This window comes from Lycium ferocissimum, chromosome 11 (genome assembly GCF_029784015.1).
Source record: "Lycium ferocissimum isolate CSIRO_LF1 chromosome 11, AGI_CSIRO_Lferr_CH_V1, whole genome shotgun sequence".
Taxonomy (NCBI): Eukaryota; Viridiplantae; Streptophyta; class Magnoliopsida; order Solanales; family Solanaceae; genus Lycium; species Lycium ferocissimum.
Window position 1 is genome coordinate 24,447,682 of NC_081352.1, and position 26,109 is coordinate 24,473,790.

The following is a 26,109-nucleotide window of genomic DNA, read 5'->3' on the forward strand; positions in this document are numbered from 1 at the left end:
CAAAAAAATCGTTAGAGGAGGAAGGGAGGTAGCAGCGACTGGTGGTGGTGTCGTTTGGTTGCTGGCTGCTCCGGTTCACCGGAGTAGCAAAGAAGACGGGGTGTGTGGGTTGGTTGGTCATTGTCGTTAAAGCTCGGACAACAAGGGAAAGGGGACGGGGAGCAGCGACTGGTGGTGCGGTCAACTGCTCTGGCGTTTTGAGTTCGCCGGAGCGGGTAGCGGGTGAGAGAGAGAGGGAGACGTGGTGGCATTGCGATGGTTCGTCGGAGCCCGGTGGTTGGAGCTCCGGCAGTGACGAGGTGGTGGCGGCTGAAAAGGAGCTTTGAGAAAGAAAAAAAAATGATAGCTATGGCTTTTGTTTAGAATAAAAATCTGAAAATATTTGTGTGTCTTGTGTAAAAATGAGTTCATGAAAAAAAATAACCCCTTCTATTCCTTTATAATACAAACTAACCCCTTCTATTGTCCAAAAAATATAAAGCCGTACACCCTTGTCCCCTCAATGCTCATTTTAATCTTTGGGTTATTGTCCAATGGGGATTTCACTCTTTTAACCAATGTATAAAAATCTATTAACCACTGGATGAAAAACACAACCCATCACTTCAAATGTCACCTTTTTAAAAGGTGACAAGATCTTGATTTGATCGACTTCTTTCTCCACATTTAAAATTAATTGCTTCGGTTTTTCTATGTATTGACGGACTATACTAAAATATAGTTAACTAATATATGTGTAAATGATAATGTATGTATAAAAATTAAATATTAATGTATAAGATACAAAAATGTACTGCGACAAAATAAAAGAAACAATTATTAATTGCACAAAATGGTAGTATTTCGTTGTACATGTGCAAAATAATGACTCTTGAAAAAAAATGACAATAAATTGATAAAATTCGTAAAATAAGGATAATCATCAATAAATTGTCGAAAAATGTAAAAATGTGTAAAAATCTATTTCGTGCTCTTTAACGAATTAGGGCACCCCAAAACGTTAATTTTAAGCACGTCGAGCCAAAATTAGGTGTCAACAGTATTTACTTTGATTTTAGTTTTATGTTTAGATTTTACTTCGATCTTAGATTTCTGCTTCAATTTAATTCGAAATCTAGAATATCACGACCCCATTTTACTAGGACGCACAGGCACCTACCATTCCCACCGCGATAGGCGAACCCTTATCCCAATATAACCCATTTCAGTAAAGGCAGAAGAAATAAATATAGAATAAGTCTCAAATCATCCATATAAATTTTGTCCGGAAATACTAAATACAACCCCATAGATCTGGTCTAATTCATACAAGAGCACTAACTAAATACTACAAGTCTGAAAGATGATAAAGTCTCATAATACAACTGTCTCGAAACAAGAGTAAGACAAGTAAGTAAAGGAAAGAACATCCGGGCAGCGACCGTCATCGTGCTCACCCTGGAATGGCTCGACAGCAGCCTCGCTAATCAGCCACGAGGGGAAAGAGTGGAACCTGTCTAATCATCTACATCCATAAAAGAATGCAGCAAGCATAGATCAGTACAAAACAACAGTACTGGTACGTATCATCAGCCGACTAAGCATAGCGAACACAATTCAGACAATAAGGTAAGATAGGTAGATAAACCAACGAGTATAAGTCAACCATAAATGAAGCCAAGTACACGTCATCACCTAGTAGAGCATCTAATCCCAAATGTGCCAAGTCTCAATATATCAAATGCAAACCAACATCACAAGTAAAACACCAAATCATCTCAATATAAGCCATGATGCAATACAATGCAATAATGTATGAATGCAATAATGTATGAATGCCATGCAAATGTTGTGTACACATGTACTCCGGACGGAAATATCGACATCTCGGTAGCACAACCCAAGGTGACTCGCGAAGTCTAAGTGCCACCCGTCCCGGATCTTTTCCCAACAGACGAACGAGACCCTGATCTTTGCCCGGAGGGTTCTCGCGGGCACGACCACTGAGGGACCCACGGAGTCCATGCACTCACTCAATCCACGATTTCGGAATGAACATCGGATATCGGACTCTCACGTCACTCAAGTAAAAGAGTTTTCATCAAGTATCAATTCACTCAATCCACGATTCCGGGACGAACATCGGATATCGGACTCTCACGTCACTCAAGTAAAAACCGAGCCTAGCTCATCACGGTGTTTCATCAAGTATCATCAGTGCAACATGAATGGATGAGGATGCGTGTAATACATGTGTCAACATCAATAATCTGATCAGTATCACAAGTACCAATATGGGTACGCCAATAACATATCAAAGTCACAAGTACCAACATGGGTACGCAAATAATATATGTGTCACAAGTGCCCCCCATGGGTACGCCAATAACATTTCAAAGTCACAAGTACGAACACGGGTACGACAATAATATATGTGAAGACTACACAAGTCATATAGGACTCTATCCTCGTATTGACATCAAGCAATAAGATACTATAATATCACAATCAAGATGGACAACAGATTCCAATATCTACTAACAACGCGTGGCATCAAGCCAACACAATAGAACTATCAAGTCACAACACAACGGGGTGGCTAGCCCCAATCACGCAACAGGGCTCAACCTAAGACAATATCTAACCCAACTTCACACCCGAAGATTTACATGCTCTCTCCGACAATATAATCTAAATATATGGTTTGTTATACGAATTCTCACCAAGGGTAAGCCATAACTTACCTGGATGGCCGAACAGCAAACACCAACAAATCACTCCTTTGCTTTGCCTTTCCGCTGAACCTCAATATCAAAGAAGTCTAGGCATATTCGAAATCTAGATTAGAAATCATGAAGAACGATACTAATATTTCTATCATTCAATTTAGGTCAAATCCAACCCTAGAATTTGGGGAAACGGGGCCCACAAGGTCAGAACGGGAAATTCGGAAGTAAAATATCAAATTACGCACTAGGTGATCATAACCCAACAACTAATTCCTAATTTAACTCATGGATTCCCTTAATTTTGAAATTGAAGTAAAACCAAATTGGGTATAAACCCTAATTCTTTGATTCAAGAATTCAATACTAATAATGGAAGATAAATGATTAACAACCTTAGATTCATCAGAATCTAGCATAAACTCCATCAATTTCATCATTAATAAGCCTGGAGAGAATATTCATTAAAACCCACTTCTATCTTCCATTACTAAGGAAATAATAAGGAAAGAGGAATCTATCATGATTAGGAACAAGAAATTTTAAAGAGGTTAGTAAGACTTAGCACCAAGTCTCCTCTAAGAATTCTCCCAATATGAACCACTTTCGGAATAACAATGAATGAAAAGACTTGGGGTTTTATATCATTTAAATACCCGATCCTTTGCCCGATCACCGCTTCCGCGATCACTCGGACGACACGTGGCGTCGCCTTAGCGGTGCCTTGACCGCTACAGTGGTCAAGCCCAAATGGCCAGGACCGCTCGGCGGTGGTCACGCTCGGCCCTTGATGCGGCTACCGCGCGTCTTCCGGTCTTCCAAAGCGGGTACGTACACCGAAACTACACCGAGTTTCACACTTCAATCCGATTTTTCGACTAATCCTGAGGCCATCTGCTCACAAACCACATACATAGACACACATAAAAATGCACAACGAACGCCTCGTGGCCTCAGAATTCCCATCGGAGGTCTCGTTGGCCTAGTCAACCCCCGATACCTCAATTTCAACTTCCCAACCCAAGTCCCAAAATGCATCTGAGTGCATTGGGAACCGAATCCAGATATACATACAAGTTCTAAATGACCATACAGACCTCTCGGAATAGACAAATTTAAAAAAAAAAGGTCCGTTTACCCAAAAGTCAACTTTGAGTCAACTCTTTTTCGCTTTAAGCCCAAATTTCACACTTTGAGTCAAGTCTTTTTTGCTTTAAGCCCGAATCAAATCTAGACACCTAGGGAAGCGAGTCAACAGGTCCCCTTAGGTTAAAAGTGAGCTAACCAAGCTTGAAAAAAGGTCAAAAGGGCCGAAAATGCATTAACGACCAAACGGGTCGTTACATCAGATACCGATTAAATAATCGCTCGTCCTCGAGTGACAAGGAAGAGAGGCCGGAAAATGCTCGAATCGGCAATAACTGAAGATATCGGCCACTTATATCAGATTCTTTCTTATAGGGAAGGTTCTCATCGAACAAAACTGAATCCCAACAACGATACAGAAACCACCAGGACGGTACTTCTCCAACACAGAAACCTGGAAAACCGGATGAACATTCGACAGATCTGGTGAAAACTAACTCATAGAACAAGGGTCCAACAACGGGTAGTCTCAATCAGGCCCAAGCACCTCGGCTCACTTACCAGTCACAACTCTCTAAACTTGGCTCAAGCTCCAATTCTCATATCTCCATATTCGGATTTCCCTTGCAACTAATCCTCGAATAAACGAATAGCTTTACTCGAATCCTCTGATTTGATAAAATCGCAACTCTGAACGCAATCAAAAAGGCCCCACAACTACTTCCCCAACCAATGCAATCCTCTAAAACACGGTCATAACCATAGCCCAGTCTGAACCGATGAAATACTCTGATCCCGCTAACGTTTCTTTCGCACTTACTAGAGTCGTTTCTCGTACCGCGATTCCTTAGAAACATAAGGACACACATACTAAATTCTGAACCCATAACTTACTCACGCCAGAAAGAATCCTTGATTCATCTGAGATCCTTACGCAATTCCATCAAAACTGCGAACTTGGCTAGTTCCAAGTCTTCTTAAACCTTCAAATCCCAATATAAGAACCATACCACTGAAATCCTTGCCAAGCAAAGTCCGTCGAAAACCAACTGATCACTATAAAGACCTCTCGCACAACAATTCCTCTTCAAATCTATACTAAGCGCATTGTATATCATTATTCTGTCCAATAACTATTTCCAGAAAGTATCATCAAACCCACTAGAAAACCCTGACAAAGCTCGGTTAATCTGTCATACCTCAAATCTGAGTCGAAACGTTTCGAATCCTGAGATATCTTCCTGGAAGTGTAATTATATACCTTTAAGTTTAACTCGAACAACGCTAACCCTGAATGAATGAACAACTCTTGAATATCACCAATAGTCATTAGAACTGACTCCGAGTTTTGAAACTAACCATAGTCATAACACGCATAACAAATCATATCTATCACTTCCGACTCCACAAGTTGAGTCCTACCCGAGTTATCAACTTAGTACCGAAGAGCTATACCTTACGATTTCAATCTTCATGTTTCTCAACCTTTACCCGATACGCAAATTCGATACAAGCCCGAACCTTTTCGACGCAAAACCTGAAGCCTCATATAATAGTTATATAACATGGAACCTCTCATTGTATCACCTCGATATACCCATAAATTTTTCGAAAGTACCTAATCTTACAACTGTCACTCTAAATCTCACGCGATCACTCCCAAGTCTTTAATATCTAAAAGCGCTTACCCCAACTGTCTAGTCAATATTACTTGCAATCCTACTGAATTACCACTAGTAGGGTCTCACCCTGAAAATATAACTCTAGTCCTCACATGATAGGGATTCCACAATCTTCCCTCTTAAGGCATTCTAACTCATATACTGTAGAACGTCACGAAACTTATACGATGGTGTACCACCTAGCCACTTCTTATAAACCTCAACATGTCGGTTCACTGAAATTTTTCTTGTCACTAGTCACTGATCACGAACTTCACGGAACTCTGTCATATCACATAGTCCATTCCTGTAGATTTCCTTCTTAAGCTCTCGCAACAATCACATCTCAACTAGAATATGCAAGAAAACGATACCGCAATCCATACTGACCCAAGAAATCCCCAAGATGTACCTTTTTTCTTATCGATTCACAATCAACTATACCTTTTCTCGACTCATTAATTCCCAAATTTTCTAATCACTTCTCGATCATCAATACCATAATCAATCCTCGAATCCACTCCATCGAATACCACATAATCATAAATCTTGCAAACTAGCCGAATTAATCTTGGAGATAGGATCGTACCACACACTCTGCACATTAGCATTTCCTTAACGCTTACCACTCTAAACTGCTCTCTAAATCCGACGTATCACAATAGTATCACTAATATCCTTGTGTATCCCACTGAATCGTCCTTGCCCGAATTGCCTTATCACTTTTCGAAATGTTATCCCGAACTCAACTCAGTTAACCCATCATCGACCTACTATTTCAAGTACCCATGTTCACTAATCCCTTACTCAAATCCTTAATGTTACTAGTCCTTAAAGAATCGCCTCTTACCACAATTGTCGAATCGGAATACTTCTAACCACTCGCATGCCAATCCCTCTTATAATATCACATAAGCCGAGTAATAACACCACTAGTGGCGGAATCTAGACAATTTACACAATGAATGCGAGGTTCCCAACCTTAGTCCACAACTACTCTCTATTAGTCTATGACATAACCGAACATACATCCCATCCATAATCTCTTAAGCCCACTCTACACTGTACAATCGCAACCAAGCTCTCACAAACCTTAATCTCCTGAACCCGACAAGACGAAGATGCCTCATTGTAATCCTTCAGTTCCAGTATTTCTTTGTCAAAACACTTTTATCACTATTAACCAACAACGCTCAATTCCACTCAATCCTCTAAACTAATCATCCATCTAAGCCAAACGAACCACCAAAACTATATCAAATTTCCTCAAATCTAAGTGAGACAACTAGCAACTCCTTAAGTCATTAACTCATCACGTACGCCCATATTCGATGGTCACCACCGAACTTACACTTGTTCTCACATACCGAAGTCTAATACTAAACCATTGCTGAATCGTCGACCCGCCATTGGTTCACCCGTGTCACGTACACCATCATAAAGCCCAGATGAAGCTGAAGTCAAACCGAACATATCATCGAGCAACCCACTATTGTTAAGCCATAAATGCACTTATCACTTCCGAGCAACCAAACGCCGAAACATGGAGACCCCGTAACCCTCTGAACTATCTTCCCATTTATTCACGAACTCTCACAATAAATGAGTCTAATCACAACTCCACGCAGCAACCGAGTCTAATCGCGACTCCACACAATCGAAACCTTAAGCCATAACTAGAGACTGAACTTGATTACTTTCCCGAATCAGAATAACATATCTCGCACCAAACCACCACACTTCATAGATCAACCATTCACATAAGAATATAATAAGAATATAAGGACAAGTGTCCACCCTCCGTGGGTGATTAAGATAAGAAAGTTTAGATACCAATTGGAATCGACTAGATACTAATTTGAATAAAGTCGCACAAGAGAATGAAAGAATTCAAAGTTTCCTAAATGTCTTATAGCATCTCTCAGATAAGTACGAAACTTATTATATCAATCCGCAAGACTCTACTAGAAAGACTTTTGTACTATAGACTGGGTAACCTAGGGCTCTGATACCAACTTGTCACGATCCAATTTTCCTGGGACGCGCGGACACCTACCATTCCCACCGCGATAGGCGAACCCTTATCCCAATATAACCTATTTAAGTAAAGGCGAAAGAAATAAATAAAGAATTAGTCTCAAATCATCCATATAAAATAAAGTCCGAAAATGCTAAATACAACCTGATAGATCTGGTCTTATTCATATAAGAGCACTAACTAAATACTACAAGTCTGAAAGATGATAAAGTCTCATAATACAACTGTCTCGAAACAAGAGTAAGGTAAGTAAGTAAAGGAAAGAACATCCATGCAGCGGCCGTCATCGTGCTCACCCTGGAATGGCTCAACAGCAGCCTCGCCAATCAGCCACGAGGGGAAAGAGTGGAACCTAATTAATCATCGGCATCCATAAAAGAATGCAGCAAGTGTAGATCAGTACAAAACAACGGTACTGGTAGGTATCATCGGCCGACTAAGCATGGGTAACACAATTCAGATAATAAGGCAAGATAGGCAGATAAACCAACAAGTATAAGTCAAACATAATCGAAGCGAAGTACACGTCATCGCCTAGTAGAGCATCTAATCTCAAATGTGCCAAGTATTAATATATCAAATTCGAAACCAACATCACAAGTAAAACACCAAATCATCTCAATATAAGCCATGATGCAATGCAATGCAATAATGTATGAATGCAATGTAATGCCATGCAAATGCTGTGTACACATGTACTCCGGACAGCAATATCGACATCTCGATAGCATAACCCAAGGTGACTCACGAAGTCTAAGTGCCACCCGTCCCGGATCTTTGCCCATGGGGGGTTCTCATCGACACCACCCTAGGGGACCCGCGGAGTCCATGCACTCACTCAATTCACGATTTCGGAATCAGTATCGGATATCAGACTCTCACGTCACTCAAGTAAAAGAGTTTTCATCAAGTATCAATTCACTCAATCCACGATTCTGGGATGAACATCGGATATCGGACTCTCACATCACTCTAGTAAAAATCGAGCCCAGCTCATCACAGTATTTCATTAAGTATCATCAAGGTATCATCAGTGCATCATGAGTGGATGAGGATGCATACAATGCATGTGTCAACATCAATAATTTGATCAGTATCACAAGTACCAACATGGGTACGCCAATAACATATCAAAGTCACAAGTACCAACATGGGCACGCCAATAATATATGTGTCACAAGTACCCACATGGGTACGCCAATAACATTTCAAAGTCATAAGTACCAACATGGGTACGCCAATAATATATGTGAAGACTACACAAGTCATATAGAACTCTATCCTCGTATAGACATCAAGCCGTAAGATACTAAAATATCACAATCAAGATGGACAACAAATTTCAATATCTACTAATAACACGTGGAATCAAGCCAACACAATAGAACCATCAAGTCACAACACAACGGGGTGACTAGCCCTAATCACACAATAGGGCCCAACCTAAGACAATATCCAACCCAACTTCACACCCGAAGGTTTACGTGCTCTCTCTGACAATATAATCTAAATAAATGCTTCGCTATACGAAGTCTCACCAAGAGTAAGCCATAACCTACCTAGATGGCCGAACAACAAATACCAACAAATCACTCTTTTGCCTTGCCTTTCCGCTGAGCTTCAATATTAAAGAAGTCTAGGCATATTCGAAATCTAGATTAGAAATCATGAAGAATGATACTAATATTGCTATCATTCAATTTAAGTCAAATCTAACCCTAGAATTTGGGAAAATGGGGCCCACAAGCTCACAACGGGAAATTTGAAAGTAAAATATCAAATTAAGCACTAGGTGATCATAACCCAACAACTAATTGCTAATTTAACTCATGGATTCCCCTAATTTCGAAATTGAAGAAAAACCTCCAATTTTGGGTATAAACCCTAGCTCTTTGATTTAAGAATTCAACACTAATAATTGAAGATAAATGATTAACAACCTTAGATTTATCAAAATCTAACATAAAGTCCATCAATTTCATCATTAATAAGCCTAGATAGAATATTCATTAAAACCCACTTCTAGCTTCCATTACTAAGGAACTAATAAGGAAAGGGAATCTATGATGATTAGGAACAAGAAATTTGTAAAGAGGTTAGCAAGACTTACCACCAAGAGTCTCGTCTAAGAATTCTCCCAATATGAACCACTTTAGAAATAACAATAAATGAAAAGACTTGGGGTTTTATATCATTTAAATGACCCAATCACTGCCTGATCACTGCATTCGCGGTCACTCAGACCTCTTCAACGGCGTCACCCTAGCGGTGCCTTGACCACTACAGCAGTCAAGCCCAAGTTGCCAGGACCGCTCCAGTGGCTGGGTGACCGCTCAAGCGGTACCGTTGCTGTGGTGCTGGTGCCGCCAAAGCGGGCACCAGACACTAGAAACTACACCAAGTTTCACACTTCAATCCAATTTTCCGACTAATTCCCGAGGCCATCTACTCACAAAACACATACACAGACACAGACACACATAAAAATGCTCTACGAATGCGTTCGTGGACTTGGAATTCCCAATGGAGGACTCGTTGACCGAGTCAACCCCCGATACCTCAATTCTAATTTTGCAACCCAAGTCATAAATTGCATCCGAGTGAATTTGGAACCAAATCCAGATATACCTACAAGTTCGAAACGACCATCTGGACCTCTCAGAATCGACAAATTTTCGAAAAAGGTCGGTTTACCCAAAAGTCAACTTTGAGTCAACTCTTTTTCGCTTTAAGCCCAAATTTAACAAAAAGTCGCCCGAGTCAAATCTAAACACCTCGGGAAGCATGTCAACGGTCCCCTCGGGTCAAAAGTGAGCTAACCAAGCTCGAGATAAGGTCAAAAGGGCCAGAAACGCAATAACTACCAAACGGGTCGTTACATAGAAAGACTTTATGTTCGTATTTTAAGCTTCGATTTACTTCATCATTTCGCATAGGTATTGTTCAATTTCGTATTTTAGGTCTTTTATTCATCTTACATGTTCTCTTCTTCATAGGTTAGTGTTGCTTCCTTTAGGTTAAATTTTGCTCTTTTTGTCTTCTAAAACTCTAGCTTTGAATGATATATATATATATATATATATATATATATATATATATATATATATATATATATATATATATATATATATAGAAGGACATAATACTAATAATAATCATGGTAAGGTTGCATTTCCGCCTTATATACTCGGTACATTATTCGTACTGACGTCCCTTTGCTGGGGGAGCTGCGTTTCATGCCCGCAGGTCTTGAGATACTGGTTGACGGATCTCTTAGTGGGACATCAGCTCAGCAGGCAGTGTCGTGGAAATCCACTTGCTCTGAAGTTGCTCTGTGACTCAGCATAGTCACATATGTATTTGCATGGATATGGCGGGGCCCTGTCCCGGCCACTTTATGTCATGTACTCTAGTAGAGGCTCATAGATAGATATGCACAGTTAGATGTCCTATGGCCATCTCGGTCTATGATTTATTATATCATCGCTTTTTTAGCCTTGTCAGCATGTATACTTGGTAGCAGCTTGATGGTGTATATATATTATCTTTTGGGCTTGTGTCCCATACAGATTATGATATTTACGAGTTAGCATGATAGTCCACTCAAATATGTATATGAGATGCATGTACTTGTTGTGGTGCTCGGTAGGTTAGCTCCGGGTGCTCGTCATAGCGGTCCAGTTGGGTCGTGACATTTAACTAGTTCCAGTAGATGTGAAATGTCTTTCTTTGCAACTGCAATCAGATTTTAATGTTCATCTAGTAGCTGAGTGAGGTTATCTATAAGTTTTGCACTCTATGCCATTGCAAAGTAGTAGTTGTAATAAACAAGAATGAGAGAAATGGGAATTCAGCTCTTTTATGTGAAATCTTCACTTTATGTAACTTTATACTCACACAATACAAAAAAGGGCGTAAATTGTGGCCGTTTAATAGCGGAGGTCAGTCTCACCTCCGCTAAATTATATCAAATTGCCGGGGTTCGGAACCTTCACTATCTTATTTATAAAAAAAAGCGTGGTATTACAGTGAAAAGAGCCCAGGCTTTTTTGTTTCCCTCTTCCTCTTCCTTTTTTCACCCAAAATATTTGTATGCCCAAAATCTTTCTCACTCCTCTCACTCTCTTTCTCACTCCTCTCGCTCTCTTTCTCACTCTACCAGAAGAGAAAATTATTTCCCTCATCTATATTTTTCACCGGTAAGTGTATATTTTTTTTTTGCTTCTTCTTTAATGGCCTCTTTCTTAAGGTTTATTTTTTATGAAATTTTAAGTAGATCGGTGTAGAATTTAGCTTTGATTCATTTTTTTCCTCATTCTTTTCGTATGTGTTGCTCATGTGAAAACATTAACTTAAATTTCAAGAGATTAGCTCAAATTTCATGCTTCATTCTACTTTAATTTTCTCAGAATTGACATTTTTGTGTGAATTTTGTGTGTTTTTGAATTGCATGTGGTTTTCGCTATTTATTTGAAATTTCTAGAATCGAATTTTGTGCGTTTCAATATTGTTGAATTGCATATGCTTTTCTTGTTGTTGATTATGATGAAAAGAGGAAAAAGGTTTTTCTTCTCTGTTTAGATTCGAAATTTGAAACTTGTTTTCTGCTTTGATTTTGATTTTCTTCTTTGATTTTTGTTTTCTACTTTGGTTTACTTTGATTTTAGTTTTCTGCTTAGATATTACTTTGATTTTAGAACGAATCTCCGATTTAATTCTATTTTAAACGAAGCTTTAGGTTTGTATTTACTTTGATTTTAGTTTTATGTTTAGATTCTACTTCGATCTTAGATTTCTACTTCAATTTAATTCAAAATCTAGAAAGACTTTATGTTTGTATTTTAAGCTTTGATTTACTTCATCTTTTCGCATAGGTATTGTTCGATTTTGCAATTTTAGATATTGATCGATTTCGTATTTTAGGTCTTTTATTCATCTTACATGTTCTCTTCTTCACAGGTTGCTTCCTTTAGGTTAAATTTTGCTTTGTTTTGTCATCTAAAGCTCTAGCCTGAATGATATATATATCATCATCATGGTTTTAGTTTATTTTTATGCTTAAGTTTAAACTGTTCCCTGCATTGTTTTTGGTTAAGTTTGTTTCCGGTGGCTAAGATCTCTAGGATTAACAATATGTGAATAGTAATGCTTAACTCAATATGTTGTCTTTCGGAGCCTATTTTTGAGCTTTTTTTATATTTCTTCTTCTTAAACTTGAAAGAGAAATGAACATCTTGTGACTTGACTGTATTTTTAAGGTCACTTGTCGTTTTATAAGCTTTTAATATTAAAATTTAGTCATACCTTACCTTCAGGACTAGCTATAATACGCGTTTGGTGTTTCTTAGAAATGTTTTGGAAATCAAATGTTCCTATTTGTCAATGGTATTATGCTACAAGCATCAAGTTCAGCAAATCATAAGTTCAATCAGTAGTAGAGGCTCAAGTTCTATAATCTCCATTTTTTTTTTCCTGAAAAAGGGTCTTAAAGGGTGTCCAATTCTTGATTTTTCTTTAAATTTGTTAAACCACACCATTTCCTCCATTTTATGAAAAAGGGTCCTAAAGGGTGTCCAAATCTTGAATTTTCTTAATTTTTTTTAAACAACACCATTTCTTCCATTTTCTGCAAAAGGGTCTTAAATTTGTTAAACCATCTCATTTACTCCATACTTCTTGTTGTTGAGCTCTCTAATTCCATTTTCTGAAAAAAGAGTCTTAAAGGGTGTCAAAATCTTTGGATTTTTTCTTAAAAGATTTGAACTTTATAGTGTTATTGTAACTTTACTCTACTTCTTTTTTATGTTTGCCAGAAAAAGAAAGTTACCAACCTCATTTTCTTCCATACTTGTCTTTTCTGGTTCTCTAAACTTCATTTTCTTGAAAAAGGGTCTTAAAGGGTATCCAAATCTTGAATTTTCTTAAACCTTTTTGTGATCTTTGCCTGGAAAACCCAATTTTAGGCACCTAAAAGGTAGTTGAATTGTTACTTTTTTTGTCCTTTTACTGGTTGGTATTTGACCCTTTGGTGTACATTTTCAAGTAACCCTTTTAAAACCAATTTATATATTACAAAGTTGTGAAAAAAAAAAGGTTAGAATATGGTGAGTAAGGTGACTTCTCCTAGGAAATCAATACACATTGTGTTGGAAAGAGTTGGTGTTTATGGATTTGTTGGAGGTAGTAGCCAAAAGAGATTAAAAAGCTTGTCATTATGGCACATATGTAGACCTATAAGAAACATTAAAGAACTTAGGCAGTACAATTATGGAGGAAATTTGTGTGTATATGTAGCAGTGGGTGTATATATATATATATGTATGTGCTGTGTTCTTCATTTTTTTCCTCTCTTTTTGCTCTCCTCTCCGTTTACTGTATGGTGTTTGTATTGTTTGTGTATATGCATGATGGGTCCGTCTGTGAGTGTTGGTTTCGGTGAACTGAAGATGGGAAAGGGAAAATTCCTTTTGGTCATAGCTTCAGTTTTGGTCACTATTTTTGACAGCAGAAGTAGTTAAAGTATCTCTTTCTTAATTTTCCTTTTTCTAATGGAAACTTTTTTTCTTTTCAATGAAAGAATCACAAGGAATACCAAAAAGGTCAAAATGAAGAAAACAAAAATGTTAAATTTACCTTGGGGGGGAATGTATTGTGGTTCCATTTGATTTCCTGGATCCAATAGATGAAGCACAAGGCGTTCTCGCAGGCATTTGTGGTATTTTAGCAACTGACTGTTTCATATTTTCAATTAGCTTAGATAAATGGCCGGATATGCCTGAATCATATTTCAACAACTGCTTTGATAACATTATAAAAGTGTAAGCTCTATAATTCTACAACCATATCTTTCTTTTATATCTTTCAAATTTATATTTGCATGTAAAAGATAAACTACCCAATTTTTATTTTCAAAGCCCCACTTTCATTTTATGCCAACTGAGGATGTTGGACGATTATATGCTTGTCACTCTATTGAAAACAAATGGGCTGGAAATAGGCAAGTCTTGTGGAATGAGTTCAAAGACCCGCTGGAAATAGGAAGGCCTTGTGGAATGAGTTCAAAGACCCACTTAAGACCAAAGATGAGATCAGGGATAATGTTCCAGAAGGTATAGCTCAGGATCAGCGGGCTTCTTTTGTGAACTACGGTTTGAGAGACGATACTCAGGTATTTTTCTAAAAACTCACACTGAAAAGAATAAATATGTGATTATTCGCTTATAATTTACTTTAATGTATCTTGTTAGAAAATGTGTAAAAGAATGCCGAAAATCGAAAAGCAAACAGTTCCACACACGGTGGCTCAAAGCCGAACTCTGGACGAAGGGCTAAAATGGTAAATGATGTCACCTTATTTAGCTTACTTTACAGATTGGACTTATTATTTATTGTTCCTTCGATATTAATTAAGTTAATCCTACTTATCTTTTTTCGTATATAGTTTGCTCAGACGGGGAGAAGGCATGGACGAGCACAACTCTCTCTTGCTACACACAAGAAACAAGATGGATCATATGTAAATGAGGAGGCAAAAGAAATATGTGTAAGTTGCGCTCATGGCTTCTTCTCCTCACTGTCGATTTTCACCATTCATTCTTTCCAATTCAGCCTGAAGAACTGCTAGCTACAAAAGGTGTCATTCAAGTTATGTTAATATAGCTAAATTACCAAATATAGTCATGAATACTATAATTAGTGAGTGATCTTAATTACACTTACCTCACTCTTGGTTCTTTTATCTTCAGAATTATTAGGGGATAAGCCATCTTCCACTATAGACTGATCACTATAAGTGTTCGCAGTGAGAAGATGTTAAAATTGCTAATTTAGGTAAGCTTACATTAATGTTAAAATCCAATTCAGGAGGAGGGTCTTTGGATTCTTTCCTCCTCGTTGTCATTGCTGAAGACTGACTGTCCGTCTACTTCGCTCATCATCAATGGACTTTTTAATCAGCAAAAAAGTCCATTTCATCAATGAATGGTCTGTTTTGCTCTTCCTCTTCTTGATCATGATAACTAGTGGAGCAGTTAAGGTTCACTAGGAATTGAATAGTAGATGGTGGTGACCTATTCTTGAATTGTGAGTCCATTTATGATGATGATCAAAAAGGTTCAATCTTGGAAAACTTTTTATGTGAAAATTGTTGGTGTGGTTCAAGAAAAGAATTGAGGACAGTGGGGATAGGGAGGAAGTGTGTGATGTGATCTGGATCAAAGGAGAGTCCACTACCTTTGGCCATATATGTATGAAGAGAAAGAAGAATTAGGGAAACAGAAAGGGAGAGAGATAATCTTTAATGCATTTGATGGATGTTTTCATGTTGGTATAATATTGACTCAATTCTTTTTTATTATGTACGTTTTATTTAGGAAAAAATTCAGCTAGCAATGAGTCAAAGTACCGTTGATGAGTCTGACATTTCTCCTAATGATGTTGTGGGTAAGGTGCTAGGAAAAGAGCATTCTGGGAGGGTAAGATGTTTGGGATTAGGAGCTACTCCAAGCACTCATTTTAAACAAACAAAACCTCGTGTTGGTGGTTTTAGAATTCCAAGTAACGATGCTGGATGTTCTTCTTTCGGATGCCAAGACAAGTACGATAAATTGTTGAATACCCTCAAAGCCTACATGATAATGAAGGTGATAGTAAATAGGCATATACACGCAGCGGAAGCAAACATCCAAGATCATATTCTTACATGTAAACTAGACAAACATAATCAAATACGAGATTGTAACACTAACCTTTTAAAGCTGTTGCACAAGTCTTCAATAGCGTCCGTGCTCTCCAGGTCTACGATCTTCTACTGTGTATCCTGAACTTCTATGAACGTAATACTTGAATGGCAAGTATTCGGCTAAAGAACAAATAATCACTTAGGGTTGAATGACTTTCTTTATATACACACGTTTTTAGGGTAAACCCTAGCCAAAAACATGTAGCCCTTTCCTAACCCACCAAGGATATCATTTTTCCTTTTATTTTCCTTGTTCTAGAATATTCAGGCACATCAGGGACCACAGATTTAATAACGAGGCTTCCTATTGTGGTATTAATTTGGAATATGAATGAATTAATCCTACCACAATAAATTACAATTTATTCCACTAGAAAATTGTAATTGCACTCCTCTGTTTAATTTCAAAATCATTCATTAAAAACTTATTTAACTCCCCATGTTAAGATTACAGACACCAATCAAATAAATTAAATAACTGACAATTTAATTCATCGACTAATTTAATCCTTTATACTTCCGCTTAACTTATTTCATGTGACGGATACAAAATTCACCTGCAGGGTTTTCACATGAAAACTTATAAGCATCCATAAAGGGGTATCATCAATCTCAAGGTCAAGACACGGATTCTATCAACTAATTGTTATTTCACAAATGCACTTTCTCATTATCCAATTTACCAGGAATACATTAACTCGCAGTTGAGTCATACCTTTTAATAAATCAAAATAATGAACGAAGCACATTGATCATAACAATCATATCAAGATTAAGAGTATAAGAACATTTAATGAGCTAGAGAGGTAGTTTTATATATTCAAAGACAAAAACACTTATCTCTACTGGTCCGTCCAATACACACAAAAATGTACTAGCATAAGAAGTTGGAAGATAGCCATTCCCATAATCAAGATAGATTATATTTTAATCTTATGCTACAATCATCAAGATACTTAACCCAATTTCATCTTTGATTGTGAACATTAACTTTATAACTTATAGAACCGACAATTTAATCTTCCGCGCATGAGCTAAAACTCCATACACTAAATCGTCTACTATATAAGTAAAGGGCACACATATGAACAAATGATCTATTTAAATTAAGACTTTATTGAATTGAATAAATAAATAAACAATTGTTCCAAAAGAAATAAAAAATAATACTATAATCAAACCGCATGGTTAATAGTATATCCTAACAGAAGGAAAGGTCAATACCGGAACAGTTTGTTGGGATCTTTGGTTCTCCTCCTACAATGGTAAAACAATTTGCTTATTTTAATTTTCTGCTTTATTTACTGGGCTCTTCACTTCCCTAAAATTTGCTTGATTGTACTTTATCTAATAGCTTAATCTAATTACTTAATAGAGCTTATTTGCACTAGCACTCAATCGCTCAATTTTTGGCATCTCAGAAGTCATAAACCTCTACAATGATTCTACTTTCATGTTCTTCAGTCTACATCATTACGTAATATGGGTCATTTTTATGTTAAAAAGTATAAGACAAGTAGATCTACCATGATATTTCTCTGGAAGTAAGACTTGCCATTAGTCAGGCTAGGTTGAGAATTCTTGCCTGTATTGAGCTTCAGACAAATGGTAGGGGTGGAATCTGTGAAGTAATGTAATAAGTTTGAGTCATAATGCATCTCACACGTGAAAATGGAAAGATATTTTAGGACTAATTTTACCAGTTTAGATCATTGAAGGAAACTGATGATGCCATTGCACATAATTTAGAAACTGGATACTAATGAGTTATCACTTACACAAATTGTGGTTAAGATGTGATCTTTTCCCCTTATATATCCAGTGAGGATTCATGCTCGAAACTCTATACTTTTTAATTTTTAGTCAATCACATCTGCAGACCTTGTATGCATGTAGGTCGGTCACTAAGTTTTTGTACCTTTGCTCGAGTATAGTTTGAAATTTTCCAGCTATGTCACATGTTAAATTTTAGAGAGCCACATGATAATTCTCTTGATGTCTTTTGTCAACTATCTTTACTGTCACACCCTTAATCCGATAGGGTGTGATGGGCACCCGACTATCACCAGGCCGAGCGAACCCGTACTTTCGTAATACACATAATCATCACCGGGGCCGCAAAACGCGTCAAAATGCAAAAGGGAAATTTTCAAAGAACATCATACTTTTCGTCTTTTTCAAATCAAATAAAATCGTAGTCGTAACGACTCCGTAACATAATGCGTTGCCGATATATCACTACTTAGCCGATTATAAAACAAATGCAAAGATAAGGCATAATAATACATCGGCTTACGCGGCCGCTCACAAACCGACATATCACACACACGACACACATATTGCAAAGCCTCTAACCTAACTCCGGATACCATACAAAAGTACTCGACTCGAAGCCAGCGCTCCGAGGAAATGGAGCTCGCCAATCCCGGAACATCTTTCTCGGCTAACATCATCTCTCAATCCGTGGGTACTGCGCGGATGAAACGCGACCCCGAAGAAAAGGGGGGTCGGTACATTTAATATGTGCCGAGTATGCAAAGCCGAAAATACGAAAGCGAAATCATAACCGAAGTAAGTAGTACCGAAAAATAGTGCAATACGCGTAACCCACAAGACTTACTTTTAAAACTTAATTCGTGTATATCCATATCATATCCGAATCATCAGGGGACTTAGAAACATGAGTAAACAATCATCATACCATCATGTTATCATATATCACATACCACATATACACACACACCGCGGTCAAGTATCCAGCGGTCAATATCACACATACCGCGGTCAAGTATCCAGCGGTCAATATCACACATACCGCGGTCAAGTATCCAGCGGTCAACATCACACATACACATACACATACACACACACATAACGGCAGAACCCACGTAATATCACATATACGCATACACGGCCAGGAACCCAAATATCACATATACACGTACCGCGCCAGAACCCACGGTAATATCACATATACACATACCGCGGCCAGAACCCAATTTAAAATGTAACAAGTAATGTACGAACGAATCGTGAGTAACCAAATACAAATTTAAAATATTTTCAAAGACTTAATAAGTTAATCAAACGAACCATCATTTGTAAGCCAAAACGGTGAGTCAAATCGTATTTCCTTCCGAATATCACTGGAATATATCAAACCGAACTTCCGAAACCATATTCACGTATCAAAGTCATAAGCACAAAAATCCTTATTTCAAACTCAACGGATAAATAAGTAATCATACTCGGGGTCGGGAGATAGTCGATTGGATTCTTTCGAAAATAGGTCATTAGAACCAACATAGAAGGTCGCGGGACCCACGGACGAGCGTCAACCCAATGGGCCCGCCTATGAAAATTTAAGTCATTACTCGTCATAAAGTCATTTGCGAAAATGTCAAAGCAATCCGAGCTCTCTTGAAAGTTACGGACTTTTAGTTACCAATTTTTCAAAAACACATCGTAGATCATTCTCGGAAAAATTTAGTGTCATTCATAGTAATGAGCGCTCAACAACATTATAGGACGTTTCAAACGGACCTTAGAGTCATAGGCAAATATTTCCTTCTCATATCGTACGGAAGTGAATCAAACAAACCAAATAAGGGAAGTCTCGGGACTTGCGGGCCCACCTCGGGTCGAGTATAGGCGGCGGACATAAATTACAAACATTAGGCTCCCTAAAGCCATCCATAAAAGTTTCGGAGCGATCCGAGATACGTTTGCAACAAGCATAAAGGTTTAAGCATTCTTTTGATCAAATATAAGGATTATAGTTCAATTAACGCTTACTAATGAATAGTATGCAAAATCAAACTCGGATTTCCAAGAATGCGAATTAACCCCGAGGTTCCGATCTTAGCCTAGTAGAACTAGGACATGCCAAAAGAAGGAAAGGTAGGCTTTACATACCTTGCACACACTTATGCTCGCTAAACTCAAATCCCGTTTGCTTCTAATCTACAATTGGTCAAAGTTACCAAACATAAGTCACATGCCTTTAAAAGTTTATTCTTAGCCCTTATTTATCTACAAAAATTTGGGCAGTATCTCCCCTATAAATCCAACATCCCCGAGAATTAAACTCGGCCAAAATAGCAACAACCAACCCAACAACGACATCAACCACATCAATAATCGAATTACAACGCATTCTAACATTACTAATTCTTTTCCATACGATTCGACAATATTCCATGCATGTTCAATTCAACTTCATATATTTAAACTAACATCAACGACCGCATATTCAAATACCAATCCAAAACCATTCAAACACGATTCAAGAACATTTCCAATAATCCGCAAAAATATTCAAACAATCCAAATAATACGCCATAGAACCCGAAACCTTCCCAACTCAACATGAACAACCATAACATATTTCTTCCTTCCAAATTCATAAACTTCACCAACAATCCGCACGTTAACAATATCATTATCATAAATTCAAGAAAACACATTAGGACCAAATTGGCTCCTAAAATAGCCCACACAATTATAGCTTCAACTTGGATCATTAAAACTTCATTTTTTCTTCATAGAAACCACACAATATTAATTCATTCCTTAGCACACAAAATAGCCCATTCTCGGCCAAGACATCAACATACCACCTTCATGATTTCCATCCATTTTTACACACTACAACAACATACAAACATGCTAAATACCATTAATTCTTCACCCCCTACACACACACATAACACACGGCCACACACCTACACACACACGGCTACACTTTGACCTCCACACTTTCATGAATTTCATTCATTTTCATACTTCACAACATACACAAATCACTCATAACATGCAAAAGAGGAGATTAAATCATACCTTTTCCACCCAACTTTTCTACACGTGGCCAGAGGTGGGTTTGCAAAAACAAAGGCTTTTCTTGATTCTACAACAACTTCATGTTGTTTAGCATCTTCCAAGGAGTGGAAAACATAGAAGAAAATAATTTTTCTTGATCAATATTTTGGTCTTCAATTCTTGTTCCTTGGCCAAATGGCCTTAGGCTTTTTCTCTTCCATTTTCTTGAACTTTCTAGGAGCTATAATGTGATGAAGATGACTTACTTAGTCATCTTTTATGTCCACACAAAATTTCCACATATGGCCCTATGGCCCACACACACACATGGCCATTTTCATATAATGGCCAACTTTCCATAATTCATTTCTAGTCCCAAATTCTTCCAACTTTCATTCTCTTCTAATTTTTTTCCTTATTCAAACCTTACCCTTAACACTCCATACCAACAAAAGATGAATATGCAACTTATGCACTGAGACAAAATCAACAAATCCGGAAATTAAAAGTCTTGTCGCAACCAACTTAGAATATTCCAACGTACAAAGTACGGGGTATAACATTTACGGCTGATATAAAGAAGAAAAAAGTTCATTATTTGCCAATTATAATTTGGAGTTGATTGTGTTCTTTTGACCGCTAATGATCACATCTTGGTAATGTATTCACAAATCACTCTTTTTTTGCAAACAAAGTGACGTTAACCTAAGCTAGAGAACCCATGGATGCAAGAAGATTTCTAACTCTAGTAATCCTGTAATATTATTAGTTGACTAAAGTGGATTTGTGACAATTTGGGTGATGACATTTACTTAGCTTAGTATTTTGTGTGGTTAATGGAACGTTGATATTCTGGTTTTAAGTTTCAAATAAATTCAGATTTGTATTAGAAAAACGTCCGAAAGGTTGTTTCTAGTAATAAATATATCAATTTTATAATATATTTTAAGCAGTGGGGGTTAAAACCCAAACAATATAAGTAAATTGCGGGGGTTTGTAACCTCTTTCTCACCCAAAACGTTCCATAGGCTGAAGGTTAATTGCGAAGGTCAAAATGCAATTTGTGGAGGTTAAAAACCTCTGCTATTTGCTGTCATGGAGGTTGGGCAAACCCCCGCAGTAATCTGCCGCAAATTTATTGTGGCGGCGTTATTTGCGGGGGTTTGGTGAACCTCCGTGACAAGAATAGAAACCTCTACAAATTGCATTTTTGACCTCGCTAATTGCACCTTTTTTTGTAGTGACACTAAACCACTTGACAACTTGTTTGGATGATTGTTATTGTATTGTATGTATTTTTCAATAAGATACTGGTCAGAAATATACTGGACTATCATTTTTTCGTGAGTTTCATACTCAACTATCACATGTTTCTCTACCTGAACTATTACCATCTATGTATTAAAACACAGCTTGAAGCTGACTAGGCTAAATGTTTAAAATTAATCGCAAACATGCGCTTATTTTGTCCATAAAAATTCATGTTAGCTCAAAGCTGACTAGGCTAAATGTTTAAAATTAATCGCAAACATGCGCTTATTTTGTCCATAAAAATTCCTTCACATGGCATATACAATGGCTAATTGAGTTGACTAGTTTTTTTAAAAAAAAGTTGAATAGTTTTTTTTTTAAAAAAAGTTTACTAGTTTAATTTCTTTTTCTTTTTTTGGTGCTATTTTCCATATAAGTCCTTTGAATCTCTCGCTTCTGCCCCTTCGTCTTTATTTCTCAGCCCTTTTTCTTCATTTTGTTTTTGGCTTAAGTAACTAAAACGTTTCCGAACTTGGCACGAATTGCAACCTTCGTCCCCAAACTATTGTTGCACTTCAAGACACCCCTAGACTTGGCAAAATGGGTTTTAATTATTCCCCGAGCTGCCACATGGCATAGTGAGTGTAGTCACAAGCCAAGAGGCGCGTGACTGGTGCCACATCAGCATAAAAACGGTAACAAATCCAATTTTCACATTTCCCTTTACATTTCTTTCACTTCCAACGGCTAACATCAACTCCTTGTTCTTATTTAACCCCTCCCCCATTAAAATACACCACAACTTGAAATTCAAGCTTTTTGTTCTCCTTCTTTTCTAATTGTTAAATTTTCTTTCTCAATTGTAAGTTTCTCTCTCAATTGTACTCATGACTAGAGTTTGTAGATGTGGATTTCCGGCGGTGGTGAGGATTTCATGGTCCGATGACAATCCGGGAAGGAGATTTTGGGGTTGTCAAAATTACAAGGTATGTAATTTATGTTTTTAGTATATCAATTTTAGTATGATTTTGCTGGGTTTGTTTAATTTAGTCACTGATTTACATCTAATTTTACCGGGTTTTGTCACTAATTTTCGTTCACTTTTTATAGGTGAAAGGTCGAAGTTCTTGCAAATTTTTCGATTGGTATGAACCACCATTTCCGGAGCAAGCTAATGTTGTTATTTGGGGTTTGTTGAAGAAGAAAAACAAATATGAGCAAGAATTGAAGTGGTCAAAAACATTGAAGATTTGTCTATGTATTAGTGTCCTATTTAATTTGATGTTTTATCTTGGTTTTGGTAGTAGTACTAATTAGGTTGAAGTGAAGTTGTACTTAGATGATTAACAATGGTTGTAGTACTAATTAGGTTGAAGTGAAGTTCTATTTAGATGATTAACAATGTAATCTAATTTTGGTTAGCATATTGAATATGATTATGATGACTGTGTGAAGCAATACGTTATACCATCTGGTTAGTAATGGTTAGCCTATTCAACATGCTAACCAACAACATTTATGCCATATGGACAGTATCAAAATCTGGGATGAAAAATGCGACAATAAGCATTGACCATTTCAATGCAAACCTGACAAAACACTAACTAACATTCAATGGAAAATCTGATTTAAAATAGCAACTACCATTCAATGCAAATTTGACAATAAGCATTGACCATTTTTCAATGCAAACTCAACAAAACACCAACTAACATTAATGCAAAATATGGACAATATAAACCAGTAACCAGTACCATTTCACATCAAAATCTGGTCAGAAATATCAACTACCATTCAATGCAAAACCTTGACATAAAATACCAAGTACCATTCAATGAAAATCTGGACAATAAACCAATACCATTTAATACCGAATCAAGGTCATTGTCATATGCAAAATAATTGACAAGAAGCACTAATCGTCAACAAAAACTACGAAGCTACATTGTTTGCTTACATATCAAAGTTTCACCAAAAATAGCTAGCTTAAACATAGAAATATCAGACTACTTCATTGGAGATTTTCCTTTTCTTGATCTTGTTTGAACTCCAAGAGCCTTTGATCTTGTTTGGATTCTATGATTAGCACTTTGCACTTGGAGTTGTCTTTGTGTAACTGCTTTTGTTCCTTTCCACTTCAATCCTTTGCTGGGTTTGTATCCAATATCACCTGTGACCAAGGCTGAATTCATTGCCTTAGGTGTGGACACCAACCTGCTGCTAGGCATTCCTTGCTACAATTTAAATTGGTTAGTGTCATAAAGTGGCTAAAAATAATAACAATAACTTAGGTGATTGAGAAACACTTACATTAACACATTTGTATCCAGACTCAGACACAAATACACCCTGTCCAACAACCCTTGGCCTCTTGTACTTAGTCCTGCCCCCTCCCATGCTTGTAGATGCATCTTGAGTGTCATGAACACTACTTTTTCTTGTACTTCCAGTTGATGACTGCTGGGAAGCATTAACCTAACAGATAATAAGTTAATATTTGACTAATTAATGGTAAGCAAAGTAATGTATATTACAGTTACCTTTGTAGTTGCTTTAGGCCTTGGAGGGACTGGTGGCTTTGTGTATTTCCTCTTGGAAGTTGGTGGAGCAGTTGCTGGTGTAGTTGGAGGAGCAGTTGCTCGTGCATTTGGTGCTCTTGTTGATCCTGCTGCTTTTGGTGGCCTTGAGTATTTCCTCTTAGAAGTTGCATCAGCAGTTGGTGGCCTTGAGTATTTGCTCTTGGAAGTTGCTGATGCAGTTGGTGGCACTGAGTATTTCCTCCTAGAAGGGGCAGAAGTTGTTGCTGATGCAGTTGGAGGCCTTGAAGGACAACTTCTTATGTTATGTGTACTAGACTTGCAACCAGAGCATGTCATGGCTATCCCTCTTTTTGTCAACTTTCCAGCCCTTCTCACTTCTCCTATCTCCTTTCTTCTGCACCTTCTTGGCCTGCCAGGCATTTTTTTGACTTCCGGAGGCTCTATCTTTGGGTTTGTACTGTCTGGCCACATAATCATGCTTGGAACAGGCTGTATGAAGTGAGAATAAGCCCTTAAATAGGTCTCTTGTCTGTACCAATGTACAATATTTTCACTTGGATCAATTCTCCTATAGTGCATAGCTGCTATGGCATGTGCACAAGGGATACCTTTTAGTTGCCATGACCTGTAGCTACAATATTCCCTTGCCAGTTGAACAATATGAGTACCTAACCCCTCTTTGATTTCAAAGCCACGCCTCCATTCCAGTGAAGTGTACAGTTCATTGACCTCTCAACATTAGCATTGAACACTTTCAATGCCATTGGTGATATCCCATCAACCCAAGTTTCAGAAAATGCCCTCATCTTAGCTATCCTATTCATCACCTTGATTCTAATTTCTTCTAACATTGACACAATTGTCTTGTGTCTAGTGACAAAAGATTCAAGCATTAAAAGGTTCGACATATTGTTGTCCACACTATCACATTTTGAAAATTCTTTGAAATACACTTTGCACCACCTTTCTTTGTTGTATGAAATAAGGTCTTCAACAATACCCCTACCCAATCGATCTAACTCATTCACTTTTTTCGATTCTCAAAAATGTTGACCTAACACACTTCCAAAATTTTTTCCTCCTCTCAATACCTCTCCAATTTTGGGCCCGATTAGACGAATGTGTCTAGCACACATTCGTGCTCACAAAACGTAAAAATACTTCTTCAAAAAGACTAACCAAACCCTGTAAAAACATAGCAGAATCAGAAAATAGAACATAATGCCTAAATAGAAAACAAATAATGAAAAAAAGGTACCTTTTGCATGTC

The 26,109-nt window shown here is 37.5% G+C and overlaps 2 protein-coding genes and 1 long non-coding RNA gene across 4 annotated transcripts; 2 read left to right on the forward strand and 1 right to left on the reverse strand.

Annotated features, from left to right (window-relative positions):
- The first annotated feature begins 13,133 nt into the window (after nt 1-13,133).
- On the forward strand, nt 13,134-18,243 carry LOC132037333 (uncharacterized). Its single transcript, XM_059427833.1, has 5 exons — nt 13,134-14,491; nt 14,533-14,658; nt 14,932-15,033; nt 15,863-16,132; nt 17,442-18,243. Exons 1-5 carry the CDS (start codon nt 14,420-14,422, stop codon nt 17,553-17,555), a joined length of 684 nt encoding a protein of 227 aa, XP_059283816.1. The 5' UTR covers nt 13,134-14,419; the 3' UTR covers nt 17,556-18,243.
- Nucleotides 18,244-22,791: 4,548 nt separating this feature from the next.
- LOC132036392 (uncharacterized) lies at nt 22,792-23,744 on the forward strand. 2 transcript variants are annotated; one of them, XR_009409573.1, is made up of 3 exons: nt 22,792-22,994; nt 23,204-23,285; nt 23,410-23,744. It is a non-coding gene; the product is annotated as an uncharacterized LOC132036392 (long non-coding RNA). The 2 variants fall into 2 exon arrangements; XR_009409572.1 differs by lacking the exon at nt 22,792-22,994 and having other exon boundaries at nt 23,001-23,285.
- A 508-nt stretch (nt 23,745-24,252) lies between these two features.
- On the reverse strand, nt 24,253-25,609 carry LOC132037285 (uncharacterized). The gene is made up of 3 exons (XM_059427778.1): nt 24,840-25,609; nt 24,610-24,774; nt 24,253-24,533 (listed from the first exon to the last, which is right to left on the reverse strand). Exons 1-3 carry the CDS (start codon nt 25,416-25,418, stop codon nt 24,306-24,308), a joined length of 972 nt encoding a protein of 323 aa, XP_059283761.1. The 5' UTR covers nt 25,419-25,609; the 3' UTR covers nt 24,253-24,305.
- Between the last annotated feature and the right edge of the window lie 500 nt (nt 25,610-26,109).

Excerpts from the sequence above, each read along its gene's own strand:
- LOC132037333 (XM_059427833.1), top strand. The coding sequence starts at position 14,420 with ATGCCAACTGAGGATGTTGGACGATTATATGCTTGTCACTCTATTGAA. Across the intron at positions 14,659-14,931 it reads GTTTGAGAGACGATACTCAG|TTTGCTCAGACGGGGAGAAG; the intron begins GTATTTTTCTAA and ends TTTCGTATATAG. Across the intron at positions 16,133-17,441 it reads AAGCCTACATGATAATGAAG|GAAAGGTCAATACCGGAACA; the intron begins GTGATAGTAAAT and ends TCCTAACAGAAG.
- LOC132037285 (XM_059427778.1), bottom strand. The coding sequence starts at position 25,418 with ATGCACTATAGGAGAATTGATCCAAGTGAAAATATTGTACATTGGTAC. Across the intron at positions 24,775-24,839 it reads GGCCTAAAGCAACTACAAAG|GTTAATGCTTCCCAGCAGTC; the intron begins GTAACTGTAATA and ends ATTATCTGTTAG. Across the intron at positions 24,534-24,609 it reads CTGGATACAAATGTGTTAAT|CAAGGAATGCCTAGCAGCAG; the intron begins GTAAGTGTTTCT and ends TTTAAATTGTAG.